The sequence below is a fragment of the Pseudophryne corroboree genome, chromosome 11, assembly GCF_028390025.1.
Source record: "Pseudophryne corroboree isolate aPseCor3 chromosome 11, aPseCor3.hap2, whole genome shotgun sequence".
In the NCBI taxonomy this organism is placed as follows: Eukaryota; Metazoa; Chordata; class Amphibia; order Anura; family Myobatrachidae; genus Pseudophryne; species Pseudophryne corroboree.
Window position 1 is genome coordinate 90386745 of NC_086454.1, and position 26775 is coordinate 90413519.

At 44.5% G+C, this 26775-nt stretch overlaps 1 protein-coding gene across 4 annotated transcripts in view; it reads right to left on the reverse strand.

Moving 5' to 3' along the window:
* The window catches only part of KIAA1549L (KIAA1549 like), a 477170-nt gene that overhangs the window by 193427 nt on the left and 256968 nt on the right, over positions 1 to 26775 (reverse strand). For all 4 annotated transcript variants that reach the window (XM_063944516.1, XM_063944515.1, XM_063944513.1 and 1 more), the window contains 6 exons: positions 25084 to 25143; positions 18697 to 18848; positions 18178 to 18349; positions 13720 to 13883; positions 8278 to 8453; positions 6472 to 6599 (listed from right to left, as the gene is read on the reverse strand). In XM_063944516.1, the coding sequence (XP_063800586.1) occupies positions 6472 to 6599; positions 8278 to 8453; positions 13720 to 13883; positions 18178 to 18349; positions 18697 to 18848; positions 25084 to 25143 (852 nt within the window). The remainder of the gene's footprint in view (positions 1 to 6471; positions 6600 to 8277; positions 8454 to 13719; positions 13884 to 18177; positions 18350 to 18696; positions 18849 to 25083; positions 25144 to 26775) is intronic.

Here is a 26775-nt window from a genome sequence, read left to right on the forward strand (position 1 = left end):
GGTGCCTACAGGATAAAAAGCGAGTCAGTTTTCCTGACTCCAGCTGTCCTGGAAATATAAATTTTTAAGGCCCTGACTACGTCCAGTAACTTGGAATCTTCCAAGTCCCTAGTAGCCGCAGGCACTACAATAGGTTGGTTCAAGTGAAAAGCTGATACCACCTTAGGGAGAAACTGGGGACGAGTCCTCAATTCTGCCCTATCCATATGGAAAATCGGATAAGGGCTTTTACATGACAAAGCCGCCAATTCTGACACACGCCTGGCCGAAGCCAAGGCCAATAACATGACCACTTTCCACGTGAGATATTTCAAATCCACAGTTTTAAGTGGCTCAAACCAATGTGATTTTAGGAAACTCAACACCACGTTGAGATCCCAAGGTGCCACAGGAGGCACAAAAGGGGGCTGAATATGTAGCACTCCCTTTACAAATGTCTGAACTCCAGGCAGTGAAGCCAGTTCTTTCTGGAAGAAAATCGACAGAGCCGAAATCTGGACCTTAATGGAACCCAAGTTTAGGCCCATAGTCACTCCTGACTTTAGGAAGTGCAGAAAACGACCCAGCTGAAATTCCTCTGTTGGGGCCTTCCTGGCCTCACACCACGCAACATATTTTCGCCAAATACGGTGATAATGGTTTGCGGTTACTTCTTTCCTGGCTTTTATCAGCGTAGGAATGACTTCCTCCGGAATGCCCTTTTCCTTTAGGATCCGGAATTCAACCGCCATGCCGTCAAACGCAGCCGCGGTAAGTCTTGGAACAGACAGGGCCCCTGCTGTAGCAGATCCTGTCTGAGCGGTAGAGGCCATGGGTCCTCAGTTATCATTTCTTGAAGTTCTGGGTACCAAGCTCTTCTTGGCCCATCCTGAACCACGAGTATCGTTCTTACTCCTCGTTTTCTTATTATTCTCAGTACCTTTGGTATGAGAGGCAGAGGAGGGAATACATAAACCGACTGGTACACCCACGGTGTCACTAGAGCGTCCACAGCTATTGCCTGAGGGTCCCTTGACCTGGCGCAATATCTAGTTTTTTGTTTAGGCGGGACGCCATCATGTCCACCTGTGGCCTTTCCCAACGGTTTACCAACAGTTGGAAGACTTCTGGATGAAGTCCCCACTCTCCCGGGTGTAGGTCGTGTCTGCTGAGGAAGTCTGCTTCCCAGTTGTCCACTCCCGGAATGAACACTGCTGACAGTGCTAAGACGTGATTTTCCGCCCATCGGAGAATCCTTGTGGCTTCTGCCATCGCCATCCTGCTTCTTGTGCCGCCCTGTCGGTTTACATGGGCGACCGCCGTGATGTTGTCTGATCGGATCAGTACCGGCTGGTTTTGAAGCAGAGGCCTTGCCAGACTTAGGGCATTGTAAATGGCCCTCAGTTCCAGAACATTTATGTGTAGGGACGACTCCTGACTTGACCAAAGTCCTTGAAAATTTCTTCCCTGTGTGACTGTCCCCCAGTCTCGTAGGCTGGCATCCGTGGTTACCAGGACCTAGTCCTGTATGCCGAATCTGCGGCCCTCTTGAAGATGAGCACTCTGCAGCCACCACAGTAGAGATACCCTGGTCCTTGGAGACAGGGTTATCAGCCGATGCATCTGAAGATGCGATCCCGACCACTTGTCCAAGAGGTCCCACTGAAAGGTTCTTGCATGGAACCTGCCGAATGGAATTCTGCTTCGTAAGAAGCTATCATTTTTCCCAGGACTCGTGTGCAGTGATGCACCGATACCTGTTTTGGTTTCAGGAGGTCTCTGACTAGAGATGACAGCTCCTTGGCTTTCTCCTGCGGGAGAAATACTTTTTTCTGTTCTGTGTCCAGAACCATCCCCAGGAACAGTAGGCGTGTGGTAGGAACCAGCTGTGACTTTGGAATGTATAGAATCCATCCGTGCTGTTGTAGCACTTCCCGAGATAGTGCTACTCCGACCAACAACTGCTCCTTGGACCTCGCCTTTATAAGGAGATCGTCCAAGTACGGGATAATTAAAACTCCCTTTTTTCGAAGGAGTATCATAATTTCTGCCATTACCTTGGTAAAGACCCTCGGTGCCGTGGACAGTCCAAACGGCAGTGTTTGGAATTGGTAATGGCAATCCTGTACCACAAATCTGAGGTACTCCTGGTGAGGATGGTAAATGGGGACATGTAGGTAAGCATCCTTGATGTCCAGGGATACCATGTAATCCCCCTCCTCCAGGCTTGCAATAACCGCCCTGAGCGATTCCATCTTGAACTTGAATTTTTTTATGTATGTGTTCAAGGATTTCAGATTTAACATGGGTCTCACCGAACCGTCCGGTTTCGGTACCACAAACAGTGTGGAATAGTAACCCCGTCTTTGTTGAAGTAGGGGCACCTTGACTATCACCTGCTGGGAATACAGCTTGTGAATTGCCTCTAGCACAGCCTCCCTGCCTGAGGGAGTTGTCGGCAAGGCAGATTTGAGGAAACGGCGGGGGGAGACGCCTCGAATTCCAGCTTGTACCCCTGAGATACTACTTGAAGGATCCAGGGATCCACCTGTGAGCGAGCCCAGTGATCGCTGAAATTTTTGAGGCGGCCCCCCACCGTAACTGGCTACGCCTGTGGATCCCCTGCGTCATGCGGTGGACTCAGAGGAAGCGGGGGAAGAATTTTGATTCTGGGAACTGGCTGACTGGTGCAGCTTTTTCCCTCTTCCCTCGTCTCTGTGCAGAAAGGAAGCACCTTTGACCCGCTTGCTTTTCTGAAGCCGAAAGGACTGTACCTGATAATACAGTGCTTTCTTAGGCTGTGAGGAAACCTGAGGTAAAAAATGTTTTGCTTCCCAGCTGTTGCTGTGGATACGAGGTCCCAGAGACCATCCCCAAACAATTCCTCACCCTTATAAGGCTCTATGTGCCTTTTAAAGTCAGCATCACCTGTCCAGTGTCGGGTCTCTAATACCCTCCTGACAGAATGGACATTGCATTAATTCTGGATGCCAGCCGGCAAAATATCCCTCTGTGCATCCCTCATATATAAGACGACGTCTTTAATATGCTCTTATGTTCGCAAAATAGTATCCCTGTTTGACAGGGTCACAGACCACGCTGCAGCAGCACTATCTGCAGGTCTCAGTCTAGTACCTGAGTGTGTAAATACAGACTTCAGGATAGCCTCCTGCTTTTATCAGCAGGTACCTTCAAAGTGGCCGTATCCTAAGACGGCAGTGCCACCTTTTTTGACAAACGTGTGAGCGCCTTATCCACCCTAGGGGATATCTCCCAGCGTAACTTATCCTCTGGCAGGAAAGGGTACGCCATCAGTAACTTTTTAGAAATGACCAGTTTCTTATCGGGGGAACCCACGCTTTTTCACACTTCATTCACTCATTTGATGGGGGAACAAAACACTGCCTGCTTTTTCTCCCCACACATAAAACCCTTTTTTAGTTGTACTTGGGTTAATGTCAGAAATGTGTAACACATTTTTTATTGCCGGGATCATGTAACGGATGTTCCTAGTGGATTGTGTATATGTCTCAACCTCGTCGACACTGGAGTCAGACTCCGTGTCGACATCTGTGTCTGCCATCTGAGGGAGCGGGCGTTTTTGAGCCCCTGATGGCCTTTGAGACGCCTGGGCAGGCGCGGTTGAGAAGCCGGCTGTCCCACAGCTGTTACGTCATCCAGTCTTTTATGTAAGGAGTTGACACTGTCGGTTTATACCTTCCACCTATCCATCCACTCTGGTGTCGGCCCCACAGGGGGCGACATCACATTTATCGGCATCTGCTCTGCCACCACATAAGCCTCCTCATCAAACGTGTCGACACAGCTGTACCGACACACCGCACACACACAGGGAATGCTCTGACTGAGGACAGGACCCCACACAGCCCTTTGGGGAGACAGAGAGAGAGTATGCCAGCACACACCAGAGCGCTATATAATTTAGGGATTAACACTATATTGAGTGAATTTTTCCCAATAGCTGCTTGTATATACAATATTGCGCCTAAATTTAGTGCCCCCCCTCTCTTTTTAACCCTTTGAGCCTGCAAACTACAGGGGAGAGCCTGGGGAGCTGTCTTCCAGCTGCACTGTGAAGAGAAAATGGCGCCAGTGTGCTGAGGGAGATAGCTCCGCCCCCTTTTTCGCTGACTTTTCTCCCGCTTTTTTATGGATTCTGGCAGGGGTATTTATCACATATATAGCCTCTGGGGCTATATATTGTGATATATTTGCCAGCCAAGGTGTTTTTATTGCTGCTCAGGGCGCCCCCCCCCCCCCCCCCAGCGCCCCGCACCCTCAGTGACCGGAGTGTGAAGTGTGTATGAGGAGCAATGGCGCACAGCTGCAGTGCTGTGCGCTACCTTGGTGAAGACTGATGTCTTCTGCCGCCGATTTTCCGGACCTCTTCTTGCTTCTGGCTCTGTAAGGGGGACGGCGGCGCGGCTCCGGGAACGAACACCAAGGCCAGTTCCATGCAGTCGATCCCTCTGGAGCTAATGGTGTCCAGTAGCCTAAGAAGCCAAGCTAGCTGCAAGCAGGTAGGTTCGCTTCTTCTCCCCTTAGTCCCTCGATGCAGTGAGCCTGTTGCCAGCAGGTCTCACTGTAAAATAAAAAACCTAAATATACTTTCTTTCTAAGAGCTCAGGAGTGCCCCTAGTGTGCATCCAGCTCAGCCAGGCACAGAAATCTAACTGAGGCTTGGAGGAGGGTCATAGTGGGAGGAGCCAGTGCACACCAGGTAGTCTAAAAGCTTTCTTTTAGTTGTGCCCAGTCTCCTGCGGAGCCGCTATTCCCCATGGTCCTTATGGAGTTCCCAGCATCCACTAGGACGTCAGAGAAAAACCGTGAGTAAAATTCCTAACTGCATAGCAAATTTACTTGGCGCAGTCGCAGTGCGGACATTGCGCATGCGCACTAAGCGGAAAATCGCTGCGATGCGAAGAAATTTACCGAGCGAACAACTCGGAATGACCCCCTATGTGCACTGCAGGGGGGGGCAGATGTAACATGTGCAGAAAAAGTTAGATTTGGGTAGGGTGTTTTCAAAATGAAATCTAAATTGCATTGTAAAAATACAGCAGCCAGTATTTACCATGCACAGAAACCAATCTAAATCTCTCTGCACAAATTACAACTGCCCAGTACAACATGGTTTTGCCCAATTGCTAACTTTTTTGTGTTTGCTAACAACTCTGAATAATCCGCTATATGTCTGGGTTAACGTCAATCGTATTTACTTTCTTCTATTGCACATTTTCTTTGTTCTCTTCTCCAGCCAATTATTTCTCCTAGAACATAAAGGAGCAGGGGATGGTGGGTAGACGGATCTTAGTATGTGGGTGCGCAGTAGCTAAATTAGGGCTTATTCACTCACAATGCCTATGGCTGTACAATCTGTAAATACAGCTGTGTGTGGCACGCCGTCAAATGCAGCTTTAAAAAAAAAACTATAATATATAACTCCTTCTCTGCCATGCTCACCCACAATACAAAGCTTATCTGTGTTTAGGAGAAGAGAAGAGTGGAACAGCACAAGGGAATGAAGTGGTTAAATGAATCACAGAATAACCAAATCAATACTAATGGTCCTGCTAGAATTTCTGCATCTTTATCTCCATAAAATACAGGGCAGGAAGTATCTAGCCCCTCCTATGCCAATTCACTGCTAGGCAAGCCAACCAATGGCACACTCTGCAGGTACAGTACATCTGCCAGGGAAAAGATGGCATGCAAGCTTTAAACTTAAACGTCTTCCACATGATTATGTAAATAACATGTTATGTCTAATAGGACATGTGTAGTCATAATTAAAATAAGTGTATCTGCATTGCACTACGGACGGGTGTGGTTCATCAAATCGACAGTATCTAGGTCGACAATGTGTAGGTCGACCACTATAGGTCGACAGTCACTAGGTCGACATGGATGGAAGGTCGACAGGGTTTCTAGGTCGACATGTGCTAGGTCGACAGGTCTAAAGGTCGACATGAGGATTTTTTTTTTTTGGGGTGTCGTTTTCTTCGTAGAGTGACCGGGATCGCAAATTAGTGCACCGCGTCCCCTCGCATGGCTCGCTATGCTTCGGGCATGGTGCCTTCGCTCCGCTACCGCTTCGCTCGGCACAGATTACCGTTCCAATCGTAGTCCACGTGGATCGTTAAGTATGAAAAAATTCAAAAAAAGAAACATTTTTTAAAAAACTCATGTCGACCTTTAGACCTTTCGACCTAGCACATGTCGACCTAGAAACCCTGTCGACCTTCCATCCATGTCGACCTAGTGACTGTCGACCTATAGTGGTCGACCTAAACATTGTCGACCTAGACAGTGTCGATCTTCAGACCGGATCCCACTACGGACGCGGTAATTATAATAAAATGACAGTGTAATTAAGACTCTGTGTCTGCTCTATGTCTGCTGTGTGTGCAGATCTGTAGGAGATGATATACAGTAGTGGCTGCAGAGCAGATAGCATGGCTCCCATCTCACCGTTCCGCTTGCAAGCATCATCCTTTGTCACTCTGTGCTGAGCAATAACTTTCTGCGGAGTGCTCCTGTCTGAACTCTCCTCTTCTGATTCGTTGCTGATGACGGAACCGTTTTCACAAGGCGACCGGCTACAGATTACCATAGCAACACAGACAAGTGTTAGGCATCCTTTCTACGACTGCTAATGAAAATGTCAGGAGCGTTCGGAGGGGAGTGGGGGATTTACTTTCTATAGTAGCAATTACCCTCCCACAAGCACACACATCTGTCTATCAGTTTGCTTAGATGTGTCTCAGATTCGGCACGTAAACTGTATAGCCACATTAGTGTGGTTACACTGGGTAGTGTGAGTACACTGGGTAGTGGGTATTACTGGGTTACTGGGTAGTGTGAGTACACTGTTTTTCTACTGTACATAAACATATGTATACATCAGATAAGACACGAAAATCTGGGAGAATATGAGATACGCAAACTGCATAAAGTCACTGTAGCTGGTTCACGTGCATGCTGAGTTGACATGTGCATGAATGCAGCCTATAAAATATATATATATATATATATATATATATACTGTATATATTTATATTATACATATACATTTATATTACACGTATATGTATATATATATATTATATATATACATATATGACATATACTGTATATATTTATATTACACATACATTTATATTACACGTATATATACATATATATATATATACTGTATATATTTATATTACATGTTTACATATTTATCGCTGAAACATAGACACACACACACAATGAAAGTATGGTGCGAATGACCACTCCAGAGGAGGGCTCTTTGTGCCATTAGGCCCCACCCCTGTCAAGACAATGCCGCCAAAAATCGTGGTTCAGCAGGATGGTGCGGGGCTAAAATGCGAATTGCATCATATTGGTCCTGATCTCTTCCTATGGATCAGCAATTTCCAATATTATCCCGCCCCCCCCCCCCCCCCCCCCCCATCCAGCACACTTCCACTCTTCCAGGGGTCCAGAGAATTACCTCAAATATCAAGACCTTCTATGAGAGTAGATAAGTATGGGTAAATATAATTAAATGGCCATGACTACTTAGCCCCCAAAGAATTTTGCTGGGTTAAATAAGTTTTAATCCAAATTTTAGATGCTTTTTAATACTATGAAGTTAAATACAAAGACATAATAAGTGCTGTCCCTACTGTGTTGCCCATCTCTCCCATGTTTCCCACAGTCACACAGTGGATATACAGACACATATACAGAATGGAGGACAGGCATCCACTATGCAGGAATCTGGCTCTATCACTAAAATACTTGTGCCTGTGGAATGTTAGTAAAACTCCAGATTTGTTAACTCTGCTCAGGGAACGTTCCCAAATAAAGTTATGTCTTTACTACTGACTGAGTTTTGCATCAGGCAGACATTTTTCGGGAGACCAAAAAAAGCACTGCTGCCTATGTATATAGCCCAACCACTATATCTTCTGCATTGGAGAAAAACTTGTTTATAACAACAGATCACCAAGTGGTGAGTCGGGCAAGGGGGTGGGCAGAAGTACCAGTGTGACACTAGTGAACATACTGTGAAATAAGTTATTTATTTGGTGGCACTTAAATAATAATCTAGGAGTAATTTGCTTTCACTTGCTTACTTAGTTATTCAACATCACAAAACAGACTGAACTGTCCAACATATAAAACCCAATGTACTAGAGACATATAGGGGGCACTGTCCTCATTTACTCTCATTTTCACAGCTTCTCAATAACTATTTTGCAGACACAATATTGCTGAGGTTCAAACCTGTTTCTGTTGTCAGAAGATTTGAGCATTTTTTCGGTACTCCCATCCTTCGTGCTGTCTCTTTCCTGTGACAAGTTCAGAGATGGGACCACAGTCTCCTGGGTGACAGGGAGAACGTCCTCATCGCCTCCTTGTTGTCCAAGGTGCTGTTTGGCATAATCGAAGCCTTGAACTGGCTGTTGAAGAGGTAAAACAAGAGGTTTCATCAGCGTGATTTGTCCAAGACATATACGAGTGTTACTACAGAAAGGGGCAATATTAGGCAAATTCATTAGGGGAACAGTGTAGTAGCCCTGATATAATGGTAGTGGAAGGGTGATCAGGACCTACCTAGGATTATACTGTACTGCCAGACTGATGTATGCTTTTAGTAACATCATACAGAAGCGATCCATTCAATTTGTCGAATGTCGGGATCCCAGCATTCAGAACACCGATGCCGGAATCTCGACAACCGACAATGCCGCCAGCCGGATTCCCGTCAAAACAGGACTATTCCCACTCTATGGGTGTCCACGGCACTGAAATAGATCCTGTGGTTAGTGCAGTGAGCCACCGAGCCCGCAACGTGGTGAGCACGCTCATTTGCGCTGGCCCCGATGCCGGCATTCTGGCGGGCAGGATGCTGCTGTCGGGATATGGACAGCCGGCATCCCTCCGCCGGTAAATTATACTGATTCCATACAGACACCTCCCAACAATAAGATATGTTATTAGTGTCGGACAGGAAGCACTACCCACCACTTCCTGCTTATGAACAAATCAGAAAACTGGGAGCTACCTAGTAAATTTGGTTAAAGCACTGAGCAAGAAGTAGGGCATACTGTACATCGGGGCAGAAGGTAAGTACATCATGGAGAATGAGAGCGACCAGAACTGCTGTAAACTAGTTACCAAATATTACAGGACTGCAATGCACTGGATCATGGATTGGGGACTTTTTTATAAACTAGTCATTAGATTTTGGCACAGAGCGTATGTACCATGTTTTTGCACTGCACATGCCCTGGAAGAAAGCGTACACAAGTGCAATATGAGGAGCAAGCTGTTACTCAGGTTTAGGAGTGCCCCATGTTTGCTGATAGTGCTCCTAGCTAGAACTACTGATATAAAGAGTATTGCTACTATATCTTAGGAGGGAATACATACAAATTACCAGTGACTGGGATCCTGGCCGTCAGTATGCCGGCAGCGGGGTGAGCGCTAGTAAGCCCCTTGAGGGCACGGTGCCTTGTTGCGCTCAGCACAGGTTATATTCCTCCTCTATAGGTGTCGTGGTCACCCACAGATGGAGAGAAGTCTCCTGGCGGCATTTCCCAGCAAATCTGGATCCCGGCGTCGGTACTGTGACAGCCGGGATCATGAGTAGCGGTATGCTATCTGCTTCCCCTTAGAAGCTGTTAGATGTACAGGATTGATGTTTAATGATCACGGCATGCAATAAATACTGGAGATAGTCTATTTGTAAATGAAACCAATGTCATGAGAATTCAGCGTAACCGGGTATCGGGATTGAAAAATGGTCAATCCCGGGATACCTGGGATTGACTTTTACCTATGTGGCCTTAGCCCCTCACCATACATCTGGGGTAGGTGGGTAGGACATATCATCTTCAATCCCTCGGCGGCTGCCGGCGGCAGTTGACGGCGCAACGTGACCTGTGACTGCACGTCACGCTGCACGGGGGAGCCGGTAAGAGGGAGCCGGGCAGCGTCTGAGCGTCCTAAGGAGACTCAACGCTGGTCCCTCAATCCTCAGGATTGGCGCTTCCAATCCCGGGACTGAATCCCGGCCATTTTCGGGACTAAATCCCGGGATTGGCCTCCCTACGCATAACCAATATTCAAGTTATTGCATGGTGGGTCGTTATTCTGAATTCTCAAGAAATATTAGTCCACTAGGTAACAGGTGCTCTTTAGGCAAAGGCTAAAATGTTGTCAGCGTGCTTTCCGAAGACTGCAGGAGATAATAAAGCAGGCTATTTGGCTGTACTAGGCAATAAACCATAAATAACAATCTGTCAACACATGCTCCATCAATAAAAAATGTACTTCAAGAGAAGGAAGTGTTCTTTGCCAAACCAAGGCTCCCTGAATGCATTATGAAAATGAATTGCTTGATGTAATATAAACTTGAAATCAATATCTCAAACACTAATAACGCATGATGCAGAAGTACAGCAGATTCGCTGTGAGAAAGACAGTAACCAAAACACTGCCAGACAACAGACGGTGACTCCATGGAGTTCATTGTGTAATCTCGATGCTGGTGGAACAGGGAGAGCTGATCTGTTTAAATTGTACTGACATTGGAATGACCCACGTTTCACACCAAATATTGGAGAGTGATACAGTGGGCGGAGACAAAGTTACAGCCAATCAGCTCCTAACTGTCACGTTACAGGCTGTGTTTGAAAAATTGCTGTATGGAGCTGATTAGCTGGTACTTTCTCTCCACTTTATCACTCTCCAAGTCTAAGTATATCTCCCCCTTTATTAAAAGTGTATCCTTTTAGGAGGATAATCTTTTTGGCATACCTCCCAACTATGGTGGCCAATCCCGGGATCGGCGGGATCCCGGGATTTAGGGCCAAAAACGGCCTGGATTCAATCCCGGGATTGGAAGGTCCAATCCCGGGGATTGAGGGATCAGCGTTGAGCGTCCACAGGACTCTCAGACGCTGCCTAGCTTCCTCCTTCCGGCTCCCCCTGCGCAGCATGAGGTCACGCTGTGCCGTCAGCCGAGCACTGAGTGAGTGCAGGAGGAGATCCCCACCCGCCCGCACCGCGGTATACGGTTAGTAATGTGTGCGGGGCGGGGTGGGGTAAGGGGGCGGCCACACACTTAAAAGCCAATCCCGATACCCGGGTTGAAAAAATGGCCCGGGATTGGCTTCCCTACTCCCAACATGACCCTCTCCAGAAGGGACAGAGGGGCAGATGTATTAACCTGGAGAAGGCATAAGTAAGTGATAAACCAGTGATAAGTGCAAGGTGATAAACGCACCAGCCAGTCAGCTCCTAACTGCCAATTTGCATATTGGAGCTGATTGGCTGGTGCGTTTATCACAGGGATGGGGAACCTTCGGCCCTCCAGCTGTTGTTGAACTACACATCCCAGCATGCCCTGCAACAGTTTTAGCATGGCCAAATAGCAAAACTGTAGCAAGGCATGCTGGTATGTGTAGTTCAACAACAGCTGGAGGGCCGAAGGTTCCCCATCCCTGGAACTTTATCACCTTGCACTTATCACTGGTTTATCACTTCCTTATACCTTCTCCAGGTTAATACATCTGCGCCACTATGCTCTGCTCCTGGACTTTTCTCTTAATTTATGATTGCTGGCACCTTTTTTGAACAGGTAAATGGATAAGAAAGGTGTTTCAGCACAGGTGATGGCCATTATAAATTAAGAGGTAAGTCCAGGAGCAGAGCATTCTGTCCCTCCTGGAAAGGGTCATGTTAAGAGGGGGATGTAGTTGTGTGACCGGCGGTCTCACAACACCAACGCTGGGAACACACCCCTAATAATCCCAATAGTCGCCATGCCGACTAACAGGGACTATTCCCACTCGTGGGTGTCCACGACACCCATAGAGTGGGAAATATAACCCGCAAGGGGCTTAGTTGCGCACCCCCCCACCCCCACCTCGTGTATGCGCCGACCTTCTCGAAGCGTCGGTATGGTCAACGCCGGTCACACATACCCAACCCTTGGGAGGTATGCTTTGGGTATTGGAAGGCTGGTGCAGCCCTATGATGAGACAACTATTGGCAGCACAGGCTAGCAGCTTCTAATTAGCTGCTTGCTATAAGAAAATTCCCATTTTATTGTTAAAGGGGTGCAGACTCACCATGGGCCGCTCGCCGTTAAAAACATCACACTCGCACAGAAAATAGCAAAGACTCCATCATAGTGGCACATGGGACATATTTCTTACAATACGTTCAGAAATATGGTCTGGAATCATATTTCCAGAGAATTCTTAAAAAATATGCCACTAGTGCCGTATTACAAAGAAATCCCTGTTATAATGGGGGGGGGGGGGGGGGGGGGGTCATTACTATGGGTGCAGCATGCTGTACATTGTGGGGAGGGGGGGGTCATTAATTACCATGGGTGCAGCATGCTGTACATTGTGGGGCTCCCCTTGTCGCAAGGGTCCATGTGCACCGCACACCCTCTACCTATTGTAGGCTTGCCACTGCGCTGGGACCATGGTATTCTGAATCCTAATCCTATCTCTGCGGACACGTGGCAATTGCAGCTGACTGGAATCCTTTCCACACAGCTGGACCTGACACTGAGTACAGAGAGTCTGCATGCTGTCCTGCTCGGACTCCAGGACCTCAGAGCGGGAGGTGAGGGGAGGCCACTCAGACGCTGATACACATGACATAAATAATAACAGAGTACAAGGAATTGGGAACCAAAGCTGCAGAGAAAAAGTGGAAATTACAGAAATATGTATATAACGGGGGCTTAATGCATTCCTATAAATATATGAATTTGGTGTGTCCACTTCAGGAAAATGGCGAAGTACACACTGTACTGGAAAAAGCAGATATATATTTGTTAACATTAAGTAAACATGAACATATTTAATGTACAATAAAAATATATGCAATAGTAGATTAAAAAGATGTATTATTTAAAAAGTGGTGAAAAATAAGCGAAAAATGAAATAAAATTAAATTATTTTCAGAAGTGGTAATAAATGTAACTAGTATATGACTGTGAGATAAAGAACTATAAATCCCATTCATATGCAAAAGCACACATATGGCAGCGATGAGACATTATAGTACCATGGCTGCCTATCACTAAAACACATACCAGGACGGCGGCTCCAATAAAAGCCTATCCTGGTGTATAGCAGATTGAAAGCTTACTCTATCGATTTATGCACGGATCTGAATCCAACTCTCTCACTTTGCATGTTCGCCCATTAAAAAATGAGTGACAGGAGAAAGGGGAGGAGCATGTGGACTGCTGGAAAGGGATCAGAAAATCCCTCACTGGCAATCCTCTTTCCATAAGACATAACTGCTTGGGACCAAGGTGCAGATCATAGTCACCAATGAGAAATATGTGGACTGTGATAATCAGTGCCAGTCTGCCTAATACAGAAGATATCTCGGATATGTGTTAGGCCAGTGGTTCCATTTCTTAAATAGTCCCAATACTAAAATGTGCCTAAACCAATTCGGAAACAGCCTCTTCTTCATGGGTTTCAGCTGGAAAATAGACCTCTACGCTGTAAGTTACATCTCAGTAGTGCCACAGACTCCGACTTCACAGCCCTGATATACAGGATCACCCACGCTTCACATATAAATTGAGAAGTCAGATATCAACTCTGAATTTGGGCAACAATGGTGCAAACAAAATATCATTCTTTTGTACCCATCCAGAGCTTCCAGGAGTAGAGGACATCTTACCTTGGTTCTTGGGGGAATGTTGCTCATGTTATCTGTCTTAAAATCACTTTTGTTCTTCCGGCAGAGCACAGCAGTAATGATAATGATGATGACCGTGACAACAGCTATTGGAGCCAACACGGCAGCGATTATCCAGAGATTGTTTGGTGGATTTTGCACAACAGCTTAGAGAGAGAGAAGAATGAGCTGAGAGTTAGACATCTGGGGGGGTGCCTGGGAGACTCTGACATCATGGACCTCGGCATAGTAAGCCAGGCACCCCCACTGAGGAGTACTGTATGTATGTACATTTTAAAACAAACGTTATTAACAACATGGGGGGGGGGGTTACACACGGTCATGCTCCTGCAAACATCTAGGTCATGCCCCATTTTTGTGTGCGCACCGAAGGCACGAGCACGATAGTGACTCTTTAACTTGACTACAGATATTTGGGGCTCATTACCTCTGACTGGTTGGCCACCCCTGGCGTAGATCTTCAATACTACACCCAAGGTATGTACTCAAAGATAGAGGTGCGGTGACAAAGGATTTTGGCACATAGAGAAAGACATTAGCACAGCACATCACATGGTAATGAATATTGTTTATTAAACTTGTTAGATATTGATTGTTAAGCTTCTATAATTAACTGTATTTTACAAGTATAACCCTTTTAAAACCCTAAATATGAAGAAATATTACCAAAACCTTAGTCAGACATACAAAGGCAGGGCAGACTGTTACTGTAGCCTCGTCATATCTCACTTAGGTTACACAGCCTCATCATATCTCAGGTTACACAGCCTCATTATATCTCACTTAGGTTACACAGCCTCATCATATCTCACTTAGGTTACACAGCCTCATCATATCTCACTTAGGTTACACAGCCTCGTCATATCTCACTTAGGTTACACAGCCTCATCATATCTCAGGTTACACAGCCTCATCATATCTCACTTAGGTTACACAGCCTCGTTATATCTCACTTAGGTTACACAGCCTCATCATATCTCACTTAGGTTACACAGCCTCATCATATCTCACTTAGGTTACACAGCCTCGTCATATCTCACTTAGGTTACACAGCCTCGTCATATCTCACTTAGGTTACACAGCCTCGTCATATCTCACTTAGGTTACACAGCCTCGTCATATCTCACTTAGGTTACAGAGCCTCATCATATCTCACTTAGGTTACACAGCCTCATCATATCTCACTTAGGTTACACAGCCTCATCATATCTCACTTAGGTTACACAGCCTCGTCATATCTCACTTAGGTTACACAGCCTCATCATATCTCACTTAGGTTACACAGCCTCGTCATATCTCACTTAGGTTACACAGCCTCGTCATATCTCACTTAGGTTACACAGCCTCGTCATATCTCACTTAGGTTACACAGCCTCGTCATATCTCACTTAGGTTACACAGCCTCATCACATCTCACTTAGGTTACACAGCCTCGTCATATCTCACTTAGGTTACAGAGCCTCCCCATATCTCATTTAGGTTACACAGCCTCGTCATATCTCACTTAGGTTACACAGCCTCGTCATATCTCACTTAGGTTACACAGCCTCATCATATCTCACTTAGGTTACACAGCCTCGTCATATCGCACTTAGGTTACACAGCCTCGTCATATCTCACTTAGGTTACACAGCCTCATCATATCTCACTTAGGTTACACAGCCTCGTCATATCTCACTTAGGTTACACAGCCTCGTCATATCTCACTTAGGTTACACAGCCTCCTCATATCTCATTTAGGTTACACAGCCTCGTCATATCTCACTTAGGTTACACAGCCTCGTCATATCTCACTTAGGTTACACAGCCTCATCACATCTCACGTAGGTTACACAGCCTCGTCATATCTCACATAGGTTACAGAGCCTCGTCTTATCTCACTTAGGTTACACAGCCTTGTCATATCTCACTTAGGTTACAGAGCCTCTTCATATCTCACTTAGGTTACAGAGCCTCGTCATATCTCACTTAGGTTACACAGCCTCATCATATCTCACTTAGGTTACAGAGCCTCGTCATATCTCACTTAGGTTACACAGCCTCATCATAACTCACTTAGGTTACAGAGCCTCGTCATATCTCACTTAGGTTACACAGCCTCATCATATCTCACTTAGGTTACAGAGCCTCGTCATATCTCACTTAGGTTACACAGCCTCATCATAACTCACTTAGGTTACAGAGCCTCGTCATATCTCACTTAGGTTACACAGCCTCGTCATATCTCACTTAGGTTACACAACTTCGTCACATCTCACTTACTGTAGGTTACACAGCCTCATCATATTTCACTTAGGTTACACAGCCTCATAATATCTCACTTAGGTTACAGAGCCTCATCATATCTCACTTAGGTTACAGAACCTCATTATATCTCACTTAGGTTACAGAGCCTCGTCATATCTCACTTAGGTTACACAGCCTCATCATATCTCACTTAGGTTACACAGCCTCGTCATATCTCACTTAGGTTACACAGCCTCGTCATATCTCACTTAGGTTGCAGAGCCTCATCATATCTCACTTAGGTTATAGAACCTCATCATATCTCACTTAGGTTACACAGCCTCATCATATCTCACTTAGGTTACACAACCTCATCATATCTCACTTAGGTTACAGAGCCTCGTCATATCTCACTTAGGTTACACAACCTCATCATATCTCACTTAGGTTACACAACCTCATCATATCTCACTTAGGTTACACAGCCTCGTCATATCTCACTTAGGTTACACAGCCTCGTCATATCTCACTTAGGTTACACAACCTCATCATATCTCACTTAGGTTACACAGCCTCGTCATATCTCACTTAGGTTACACAACCTCATCATATCTCACTTAGGTTACACAGCCTTGTCATATCTCACTTAGGTTACACAACCTCATCATATCTCACTTAGGTTACAGAGCATCGTCATATCTCACTTAGGTTACACAGCCTCGTCATATCTCACTTAGGTTACACAACCTCATCATATCTCACTTAGGTTACACAGCCTCATCATATCTCACTTAGGTTACACAGCCTCGTCATATCTCACTTAGGTTACACAACCTCATCATATCTCACTTAGGTTACACAGCCTCGTCATATCTCACTTAGGTTACACAACCTCATCATATCTCACTTAGGTTACAGAGCATCGTCATATCTCACTTAGGTTACACAGCCTCGTCATATCTCACTTAGGTTACACAACCTCATCATATCTCACTTTGGTTACAGAGCATCGTCATATCTCACTTAGGTTACACAGCCTCGTCATCTCTCACTTAGGTTACACAACCTCATCATATCTCACTTAGGTTACACAGCCTCGTCATATCTCACTTAGGTTACACAGCCTCGTCATATCTCACTTAGGTTACACAACCTCATCATATCTCACTTAGGTTACACAGCCTCGTCATATCTCACTTAGGTTACACAACCTCATCATATCTCACTTAGGTTACACAGCCTCGTCATATCTCACTTAGGTTACACAGCCTCGTCATATCTCACTTAGGTTACACAGCCTCATCATATCTCACTTAGGTTACACAGCCTCGTCATATCTCAGTTAGGTTACACAGCCTCATCATATCTCACTTAGGTTACACAACCTCATCATATCTCACTTAGGTTACAGAGCATCGTCATATCTCACTTAGGTTACACAGCCTCGTCATATCTCACTTAGGTTACACAACCTCATCATATCTCACTTAGGTTACACAGCCTCATCATATCTCACTTAGGTTACACAACCTCATCATTTCTCACTTAGGTTACAGAACCTTATTATATATCACTTAGGTTACAGAGCATCGTCATATCTCACTTAGGTTACACAGCCTCGTCATATCTCACTTAGGTTACACAACCTCATCATATCTCACTTAGGTTACACTGCCTCATCATATCTCACTTAGGTTACACAGCCTCATCATATCTCACTTAGGTTACACAGCCTCATCATATCTCACTTAGGTTACACAGCCTCGTCATATCTCACTTAGGTTACAGAGCCTCATCATATCTCACTTAGGTTACACAGCCTCATCATATCTCACTTAGGTTACAGAGCATCGTCATATCTCACTTAGGTTACAGAGCCTCATCATATCTCACTTAGGTTACACAACCTCATCATATCTCACTTAGGTTACACTGCCTCATCATATCTCACTTAGGTTACACAGCCTCGTCATATCTCACTTAGGTTACAGAGCCTCGTCATATCTCCCTTAGGTTACACAGCTTTGTCATATCTCACTTAGGTTACACAACCTCATCATATCTCACTTGGACTATTATAACCAACGACTACGACTTTACCTACTGCTGCCTACTCTGCCATCCACTAACCTGGCTCTTGCATTCAGCAATTTGTATTGGCTGCTACTGTAAGTTAGCTTGGCAATCGTTGTATTATAAGTAACAGGTACTTACGATTTGCTTGTATTCGAACAATATATCCAAGGGTCAAGGCCATGGTCTGCTGGTCAATGGTACTAAGTTGCTTGGCAGCAGCTGTGCCCAGTATTGGCTGCCCATTTTTCTCAGCATAGTACGTTAACTCAGCCAGATTATTAGCACCTGTCAAGCGCTGCATTTTCACCATCTGCAAAACAAGACATTGTCACACGGGCAGGGATATACACTCTATGTCTACTGCAGTAGGCCTCCATGACTCAGTATATGGTGTGTAAAATTACCTATTTTTGGTAACACCTATTAATGCCAGTTGGATAGAATAGAACTTTTTGGATAATCTCATGGACTGAGATGTTGTTATTAATATGCCCGCAGGCTGTTACTTTTCAAAATATATATTATGATTCCATTTCAATTGTTGTCATTCCATGTGACTATTGATGTTTTGTCATGTTATCATTTATCATTTAAAGTCAGTTTTGAATCAACAAGTCACTAAAGCTGCTGCTTAATATCCAAAATGTCTTTACCAACCTGCACAGTGTAACTTCCTACAGTAGTTGCTCTTCTAAATCTTCTTGACTGTTGACCAGAAAGTTGAAACAGAGTGGCCAGTCTCTCTTCCATCTGTTGTGCAAAGCTTTGGTTGTTTACCCCCAATAACTGACTATCAACACCCTGTATCACTGTAGAAGAGATAGACACTTAGAACTCATATCTGACATCTCTGTTATAGTATTGCACAGGGTTATTGACCATATTCATATACACAACTGCATATTTATTTTATATGGTGGAGGTAGTGTAATATTAAAATCAAGCATACTCTAAAGCTTTTAGTACTGATCCAAAGAGATGCCTATTACATTTGATAGATGATAAGAACACAGTACCTCTAAAGGTGCCGATAAAGTAAATGACGTTGCTCATTTGATGCTTCCTAAGCGACGTTGTTTACTATATCGCCCAGTGTGTATGCTGCAGACAAGGGACTTAATTCAGACCTGATCTCTAGGCTGCGTTTTCATACAGCGGGCAATCAGGACTAAATTGCGCATGCACCACAATGCGCGGGCGTGTTGCATGGGTAAAAAGCGGATCGCCGCTCAGCAATGGGTTTGTGCGAAGAATCCATACACACGGGCGTTAGCAAGGAGATTGACAGGAAGAAGCCATTTGTGGGTGTCAACTGATCGTTTTCTGGGAGTGGCTGTCAAAACGCAGGCGTGTCCAAGCGTTTGCAGTGAAGGTTCCCGACATCAATTCCGGTCACGGACAGGATGAAGTGTTTGCAGTGGCTGAGTAAGTCCTGGGCTACGCATAAAATCTGTTTGTACAGCTCTGCTACACATGCGTTTGCAAAGTGAAAATACACTCCCCTATGGGCAGCGACTATGCGAACGCAGGACTGCAGAAAATGCCTAGCAAGCAAACAGGTCTGAATTAGGCCCAATGAACGATACGCGGCCCCACGCAACGTTCATCGTCACCCTCCCTCGGCTGTGCTTTCAACTTAGTTTGGACTATCGTCCATGAGCTGCATGCACGGACTGTCTGCGGCTGACATCACTGTGCGATAGTTAGCGATGTGCGGGGCCGCGCATCGTTCATTGACCGCACTATACACACTGGGCAATATAGTCGCTCAGGAAGCTCAATATGAGCAATGTTGTTTACTTTATCACAAGTCTGCACCTTCACACAAATATTAGAGTCTGAGCATTGAGGAGCAGTTTATCACAATTGCAGCCTGATCATTTTATTACACCTTGGGATCACTGAAGTTATAGAACAGAAATCGATGACATAGAGATTAGGTAATAAATTATTTTGTCTGAGGCCATTTTGATGAGATGTAATTTAGCAAAAATCACTGGGGATGCAATGTTCAATTGTGTGTAATAAAACAAATCTATTTCTGCACATGGTATTGGTCTTTTTTGTATTTGCAATCAAGGTTTTGGACATCATTTAATATATTTTCCTTTTTACATTACAATACAGATGTGTCCTCACTTACTGGCCGCCCATACACCGAGATGCCTGGAGCGAATGAGGCAGTGTGATAGGAATAGCGTATCGTATATTTGTATATAACTTCTTCATCTGATTCATACTGCAGAGGCAGCATACAGCCACTTACAGGGGTACATTTACTAGGATGGGAGTTCTGTTTAAGATGGGATGTTGCCCATAGCAACCAATCAGAATCCAGTTATTATCTTCTAGAAGGTGCTAGATACACGAGAAGTAGAATCTGATTGGTTGCTATGGGTAACATCCCATCGTAAATAGAACTCCCATCTTAGTAAATTTACCCCTCAGTGTACTAGAGAAACTGGGCTGTGACTTGAACTGCACTGGAATTGGTTAAACACACAAACAAGTCGCGGGTGAAGCACAGCAGAGCCTGGCGTGAGGAAAAGCAGCGACCGCTTCTATCGGAGCCCTAGGATTGGTCACAAGAAGTGGTAGTTTGAGATCTTATATCAAATGTCGGCTGTTGGAGGCAGAGGATTTGCATTCACTGATGTTCATGAGAATGACGGCAATCAATTCGCTAAGATCTAGTGACATCACTGTTGTATGACGCTCAACTGAATGTATAAAGCAGCAAAATTCAAAGGGATGCTATAGGTTTCATTTAGCGTTAAGAGTGGTTCTATGGATGTATTTTGGGTTGCATCCAATGCAAAAATGATTGTGTTACAATCAACACATAATACTGCATCAGATCTGTGGTGCACCAGATCTGTGGGTCACCTTCTCACCTTGTAGCTGTTATGATGGCTTATAGGCTACAGTGGCTAATGCCATCTATAGATGATGCCGTTATCGATCAGGGCCAAGTTACAAAAAATCTAAGTTTTTCAGAGCTTGGAAAATTGGACTACATCACCATGCCTATAGAGGATTATGGGAACGGCGTTGTTCTGCAATTCTTAATTAACACAGGAAATATCCACGATATCTCTTGTATTACAACAGTACTATAATGGCCCCGTCTGACGCCCCAATAATAATAGTTAACAAAATCAGGCAAAGACAGCAATTTCTGCATGAACTTCTGAATGATAAATAGTCCTTGAGAAGTCGGACACATCTCTAAAGATCACACTGTGCACATTCTAACCGTACTGAACGTACACTAGACCGCTGGCTCACCTCACCTGGATACAAGTGGAAGATATGTGCAACACTATCTAAACTCTAAATGGAGCCCTAGGTGTTTCGTTACAAAGTGATCTGTACTATCTGATAGGCAATTGGTAGACTACATTCTCATAAATACCCGTACAGCCGGCAGACTGACTGCCTGTACCATGTATAGACCAAAGGTGCGATTACCTTTCCTGTAACGCATTTTGTCAGATCCCTTCTAAAGAGATACTTTGCTATTCTAGATTGCTAAAATCAGTGGACTAACGGGGACATGTACTAAGCAGTGATAAAGTGGAGAAGTGAGCCAGTGGAGAAGTTGCCCATGGCAACCAAAAACCATTGATGTAACATTTATAATTTGTAGAGCAGCTGATTGGTTGTCATGGGCAACTTCTCCACTGGTTCACTTCTCCACTTTTATCACTGCTTAGTACATGTCCCCCTAATTCTCTGGTGATTTATTCACTTGCATAATCTATCCATTCAATTGGAGAAATGATAAGTAAATAATATGGTTAAAGAACTATAAAAATAAATAGTTTATCATTCACATATTTTTTTATTTATTGAGGTATTGCATAAGAAAGATGACATTTTTATGTGTAACAAGCCAATGACTGAAACCAAAAAGGATACAAAACAATGTATGTAGTGAATACTGAGAATCGACAAGAATTAAGAAAACATATCAGATACCTATCATTTTTGGTAAGATGGGGGAGAGGGGAGGGAGGGGGAAGAGAGGGAGAGAAAGGTAAGGAAGGAAAGTTAGGGGTCCGGAAAAGGGAAGGAAAAAGGGGGGGGGGGGGGGGGGGAACCTGCTGGTGCCACTGTGCATGATGGCGGTCTAATGGTTACGAGTGCTAGTGCCGTGGTAAGATATACAAGGAGACCGGATGTGTACAAATTTATGTGGACTTTCATGCAGGTAACTAGTGACATGCTCAAGGTGATAGGTGTGCCAAGCTGAGGCGTGTAAGGCAGAGGAAGAGGGGGAGTCCAGCTTCTTCCAATTAGCTGCAATAGTACAATTAGCAGCATTTAAAATCTAATCTGTCTAATGAGAGCTGAGGTATTATAGGGGGGGTAATTCCAAGTTGATCGCAGCAAGACATTTTTTAGCAATTGGGCAAAACCATGTGCACTGCAGGGGAGGCAGATATAACATTTGCAGAGAGAGTTAGATTTGGGTGTGGTGTGTTCAATCTGCAATCTAATTTGCAGTGTAAAAATAAAGCAGCCAGCATTTACCCTGCACAGAAATAAAATAACCCACCCAAATCTAACTCTTTCTGCACATGTTATATCTGCCTCCCCTGCAGTGCACATGGTTTTGCCCAACTGCTAAAAAAATTCCTGCTGCGATCAACTTGGAATTACCCCCCGGGTGTGAGAGAATGGAGAAAGAAAGGCAAGTTGGGAGTGTGAAGCCCGTAATAGAAGAGATTAGACGATGTACCGTGACCCAGAAACGTTTTATCTTAGGGCAGCTCCACCATATATGTAACAGGGTGCCCTCATCTCCACATCCTCTCCAGCATCTATCCGATGACAAAGGATATATAGCTCTAAGGCGGGAAGGTACCAAGTACCATCGGTATAGGCGCTTAAAAGTGTTTTCTCAAGTCCTGAGACAAATTGAGGCAGTAGCAGCGGATTGCCGAATTTTAACCCATTCCTCCAGTCCGATCGTCTCCCCAAGGTCTCTCTCCCATGCCAACTATCATTCACATCTTATAACACTTCAGCTCAAAATAAAGTGAACTAGGTGCAATTTATATGTAGTTTAGTCAGAATTTGTCTTCTGTCAGCTCTGGTCATCCGGTTGCCAGGGCAGCGTAACGTTACTGTTGGCATTCAGTGTAGTTACGCAATGTGAGAAATAAAATGCTTCCCGCTTGCAAAATGTGAAGAGACTCTGAAGTGCAGTAATCTTACAGCAAATACAGCAGAGAATGCTTACAGGATGAGGGCCAAGGATTTGCACGTGGGTCACATGTTGGTAAGACTGCGGTATACTGTAGGTATTTTATATGTTTACAGTACTTATCTATTACAGTAACATAAGAGGAACGTGCAGCAAATAGCGTTATTGTTCTGTGTGATGCCTGCAGCTAATTTAACCTTCCGCTTTACTTTATTGAAAATCTAAAAACCAATTAATTTGTGTGTGCACAAGGCATCGTGGCTATAGCGTGGGGTGGGACTACTGTGGTACAGGGGCCAATACAGGTCCCCCACCCCCTCCTAGGCCCAGGCAAAGTGGAAGCGTCTTCTTGGCGGCACATTCACCTGATACAGAAACTCAGATGAGACCCTCACTCTGCTCTTTTCGCACCATTCCAGTACAGATACACGATATGCAAGCCCCTTTGAGATGCGTCATATTTAGGGTTGCGTCTATTGTATAAATACTGTATTTACGAGATGTCAGCTTTGTGTCAACATTAACAGGGTGCAGGTTTGGAAGGTGATGACGCATGCTGAGTTTTTGATCTATCTCTAAATATCGTTTTCGTAAATATAATCACTAACCGTTAGATACACTCTGTAGTTGAATGTATCTAGCACGGTATCCGGATGATTGATTGACAATGTTGTGGTCGACATCAATAGGTTGACACAATATGGTTGCGATGCATTTTGAGTCGACAGGAACAAAAGGTCAACAGTGCTTAAGGTTGACATGACAATAGTCAACACACAAAAGGCCAACACATTTTTTGTGGATTTTTTAAATGTTTTCCCAACATTTGCTCGATTTACTATCCACTTGGACATCAATTGGGAATAGTAACCTGAAGTGCGGTGAGCGAAGCGCGCCTGCAAGGGTACACGTTTGTACTGATGGTGGTCACATAACATGGTATACATATAGTTTGTGTTAAAAACAAAACAAAACTTTCGTCGACCATTTTTTGTGTGTCGACCATTTCACCCTGTTGATCTTTTGTACCTGTAGACCTAATGCATGTTGACCATAGGTTGTCAACCTATTAACTGTCTGCCTAGACATATTAGATCTATATACCTATGTTGTATATGTGGCTGTATTATGCCATCTATGCACGGATCCCACTGCTAGCAAGTCATCAGCGGTTTGAACTGAATACATACGATTCCCTGGTGGACGGGAAGCCAGCTGTCATAATCCCAACAGCGGGATCCCGTTCGCCAGAATGCCACGCTGTGCTCACCACGCTGCAGGCACGGTGGCTCGCTGCGCTCGCACAGGTTATATTCTCCCTCTATTCTCCCTACAGAGGGAGAATAGCCTGTGTCGTCGGTATTCCGGCAGCGGCATATCACCGCCTGTTGGGATTTTGATGTCGGTATTGTAACCACCGGGATCCCGACTGGTGGTATCTTAACCGCTTTCCATTTGAATTGTTGGGTGAGTGGACATACAGTGTCTGTTCTGCATTCTAGCCCCCCACACACACTTCACCTGCCTGCTAATGTGTCCCCAGTTATGAAGAAAACATAGAACTGGAGCTTTGACCACTAGCACATATACCAAGGGTAAAAGGCCAATGAGTAAATGGGTCTCCACTGGACAAACTGACTGACATAGGCAGGTCATCGTTGCACTGATGAGTCCTTTATTCCAGGAGACTCAGCATCACATTCCCATCCGTGAACAGACCCCCTCATCTGACACAATTGGTTAAGATTAATTTTATTAATACATAAGTACATAAATAAATAAATAAATAAATATAGTCTGAACGTAAATACACTTAAATCAATTAAAATTACCTGTGGTCAGCCAGTAGTTCCTTGTTGCAGCGGAGATATCAATATTCAGAAACTCTAAGGCTAGAAGTAAACATAAAATAAACATAACAGTAATATTGGCGACTCTGAATCATTAGAATTAAATCACACATAAAAGTGTGGCTTTCTCTTTGTAGGTATTGATACTCTCTGGGATGTGGTGTAAGAAAGAACGGGGAGGCCGCATATAACACATTCTTGGTATGGTTTGTAGAGTGCTACAGCGATCCCCCAAGAGGCCAACTACTATGGAATAACACTGTATATCTATCTATCTATCTATCTATCTATCTATCTATCTATCTATCTATCTATCTATCAATCAATCAATCTATATGTATATATATATATACTAAGACAAATAGCAGCGTCACTCCAGGACTTTGAAAAAATTACTGTGTATTTAATACATCACTGTTCCAACGTTTCGTGTGAATTCACACCTTGACAAAGGGGTTACGGACCCCGAAACGTTGGAACAGTGATGTATTAAATACACAGTAATTTTTTCAAAGTCCTGGAGTGACGCTGCTATTTGTCTTAGTGTTACCTGATTTGGAGCGGAGGGCACCCAGGCAGTTGCCGCTAAGGACCAGGAGTGCCGGGCACCAAAAACCACTATATATATATATATATATATATATATATATGTATATATATATTGATAATGTCGGTATTATCTTAGACCGCAAAGCTATACCCCTTTGTACACTATTACCGTTGAGCCGCTATGGCCGCTAGGCTACGTGCACGTGCTACGTACTTTGTACGCTATTTGCGTACAGAGTCCTGCACGTGGAACGCACTTGGCGTACGCACGCTGCGCTGAGTGTACGGAGTACACACAGCGAGCGCTCATACAATGGATAACCTCTAAACCTTGTTAATAATACAATGTAATGATATGCTTATACTTTAAACCTTTGGCAGCAAAGTACTGCAACGATGTTATACCATTAAACCTTAAATAGCGCTGGCGATACAAAGTATCCGCAGTGCGTACACCTTAACAATGCTTATACACCTTAAACAGATAAATCTACTTTAAAGCCCATGCAAGAAAGTGAAAACACAACACTGTTTGTAGTTTAAACCACAGGGTTCTAAGGCCTCCGTGGATTGATTCCAAAAAGGTAAAACAATACAGTTTATACACTACAGGCTACCAAGTAAATCTAAACAGAAATAATGGCTACAGAGAATGTACGTACGTGAGAATATTCGCAAGCGCAACCCGAACTCGGTCCTCCGCTGGTCATACAGATAGCGTTTAGAGTCTTCTCACCGGCCAGGCAACAATGGTCCTTTTATACACAACATGCATACACAATACAATGGTCACTGTAATCTCATTGTTCATTGGACACAGAGATATGTCTCCACATTACAGCAAAGGTCATAGGTGGATTTGAAAATGTGGGCGATGTCATTCCCAACTGCTCTTGTGGGTGGTATCCTCTGGATTCCCGCCGCATATGTAATTTACAGTAAATACAGTTAATGTTCATAATCTACTTTTGTACATAACTATACGCAGGAACAAGCGATCTTTCTCTAACTAACACCGGAATGTTACCCTCAAAATACGCTACAGCTGGATACTAGACATCACCTTCCAACCTTTATCTGACCCTTCCTATCATGCAAAGAGGAATCTCTCTGTCCAGGAACTGT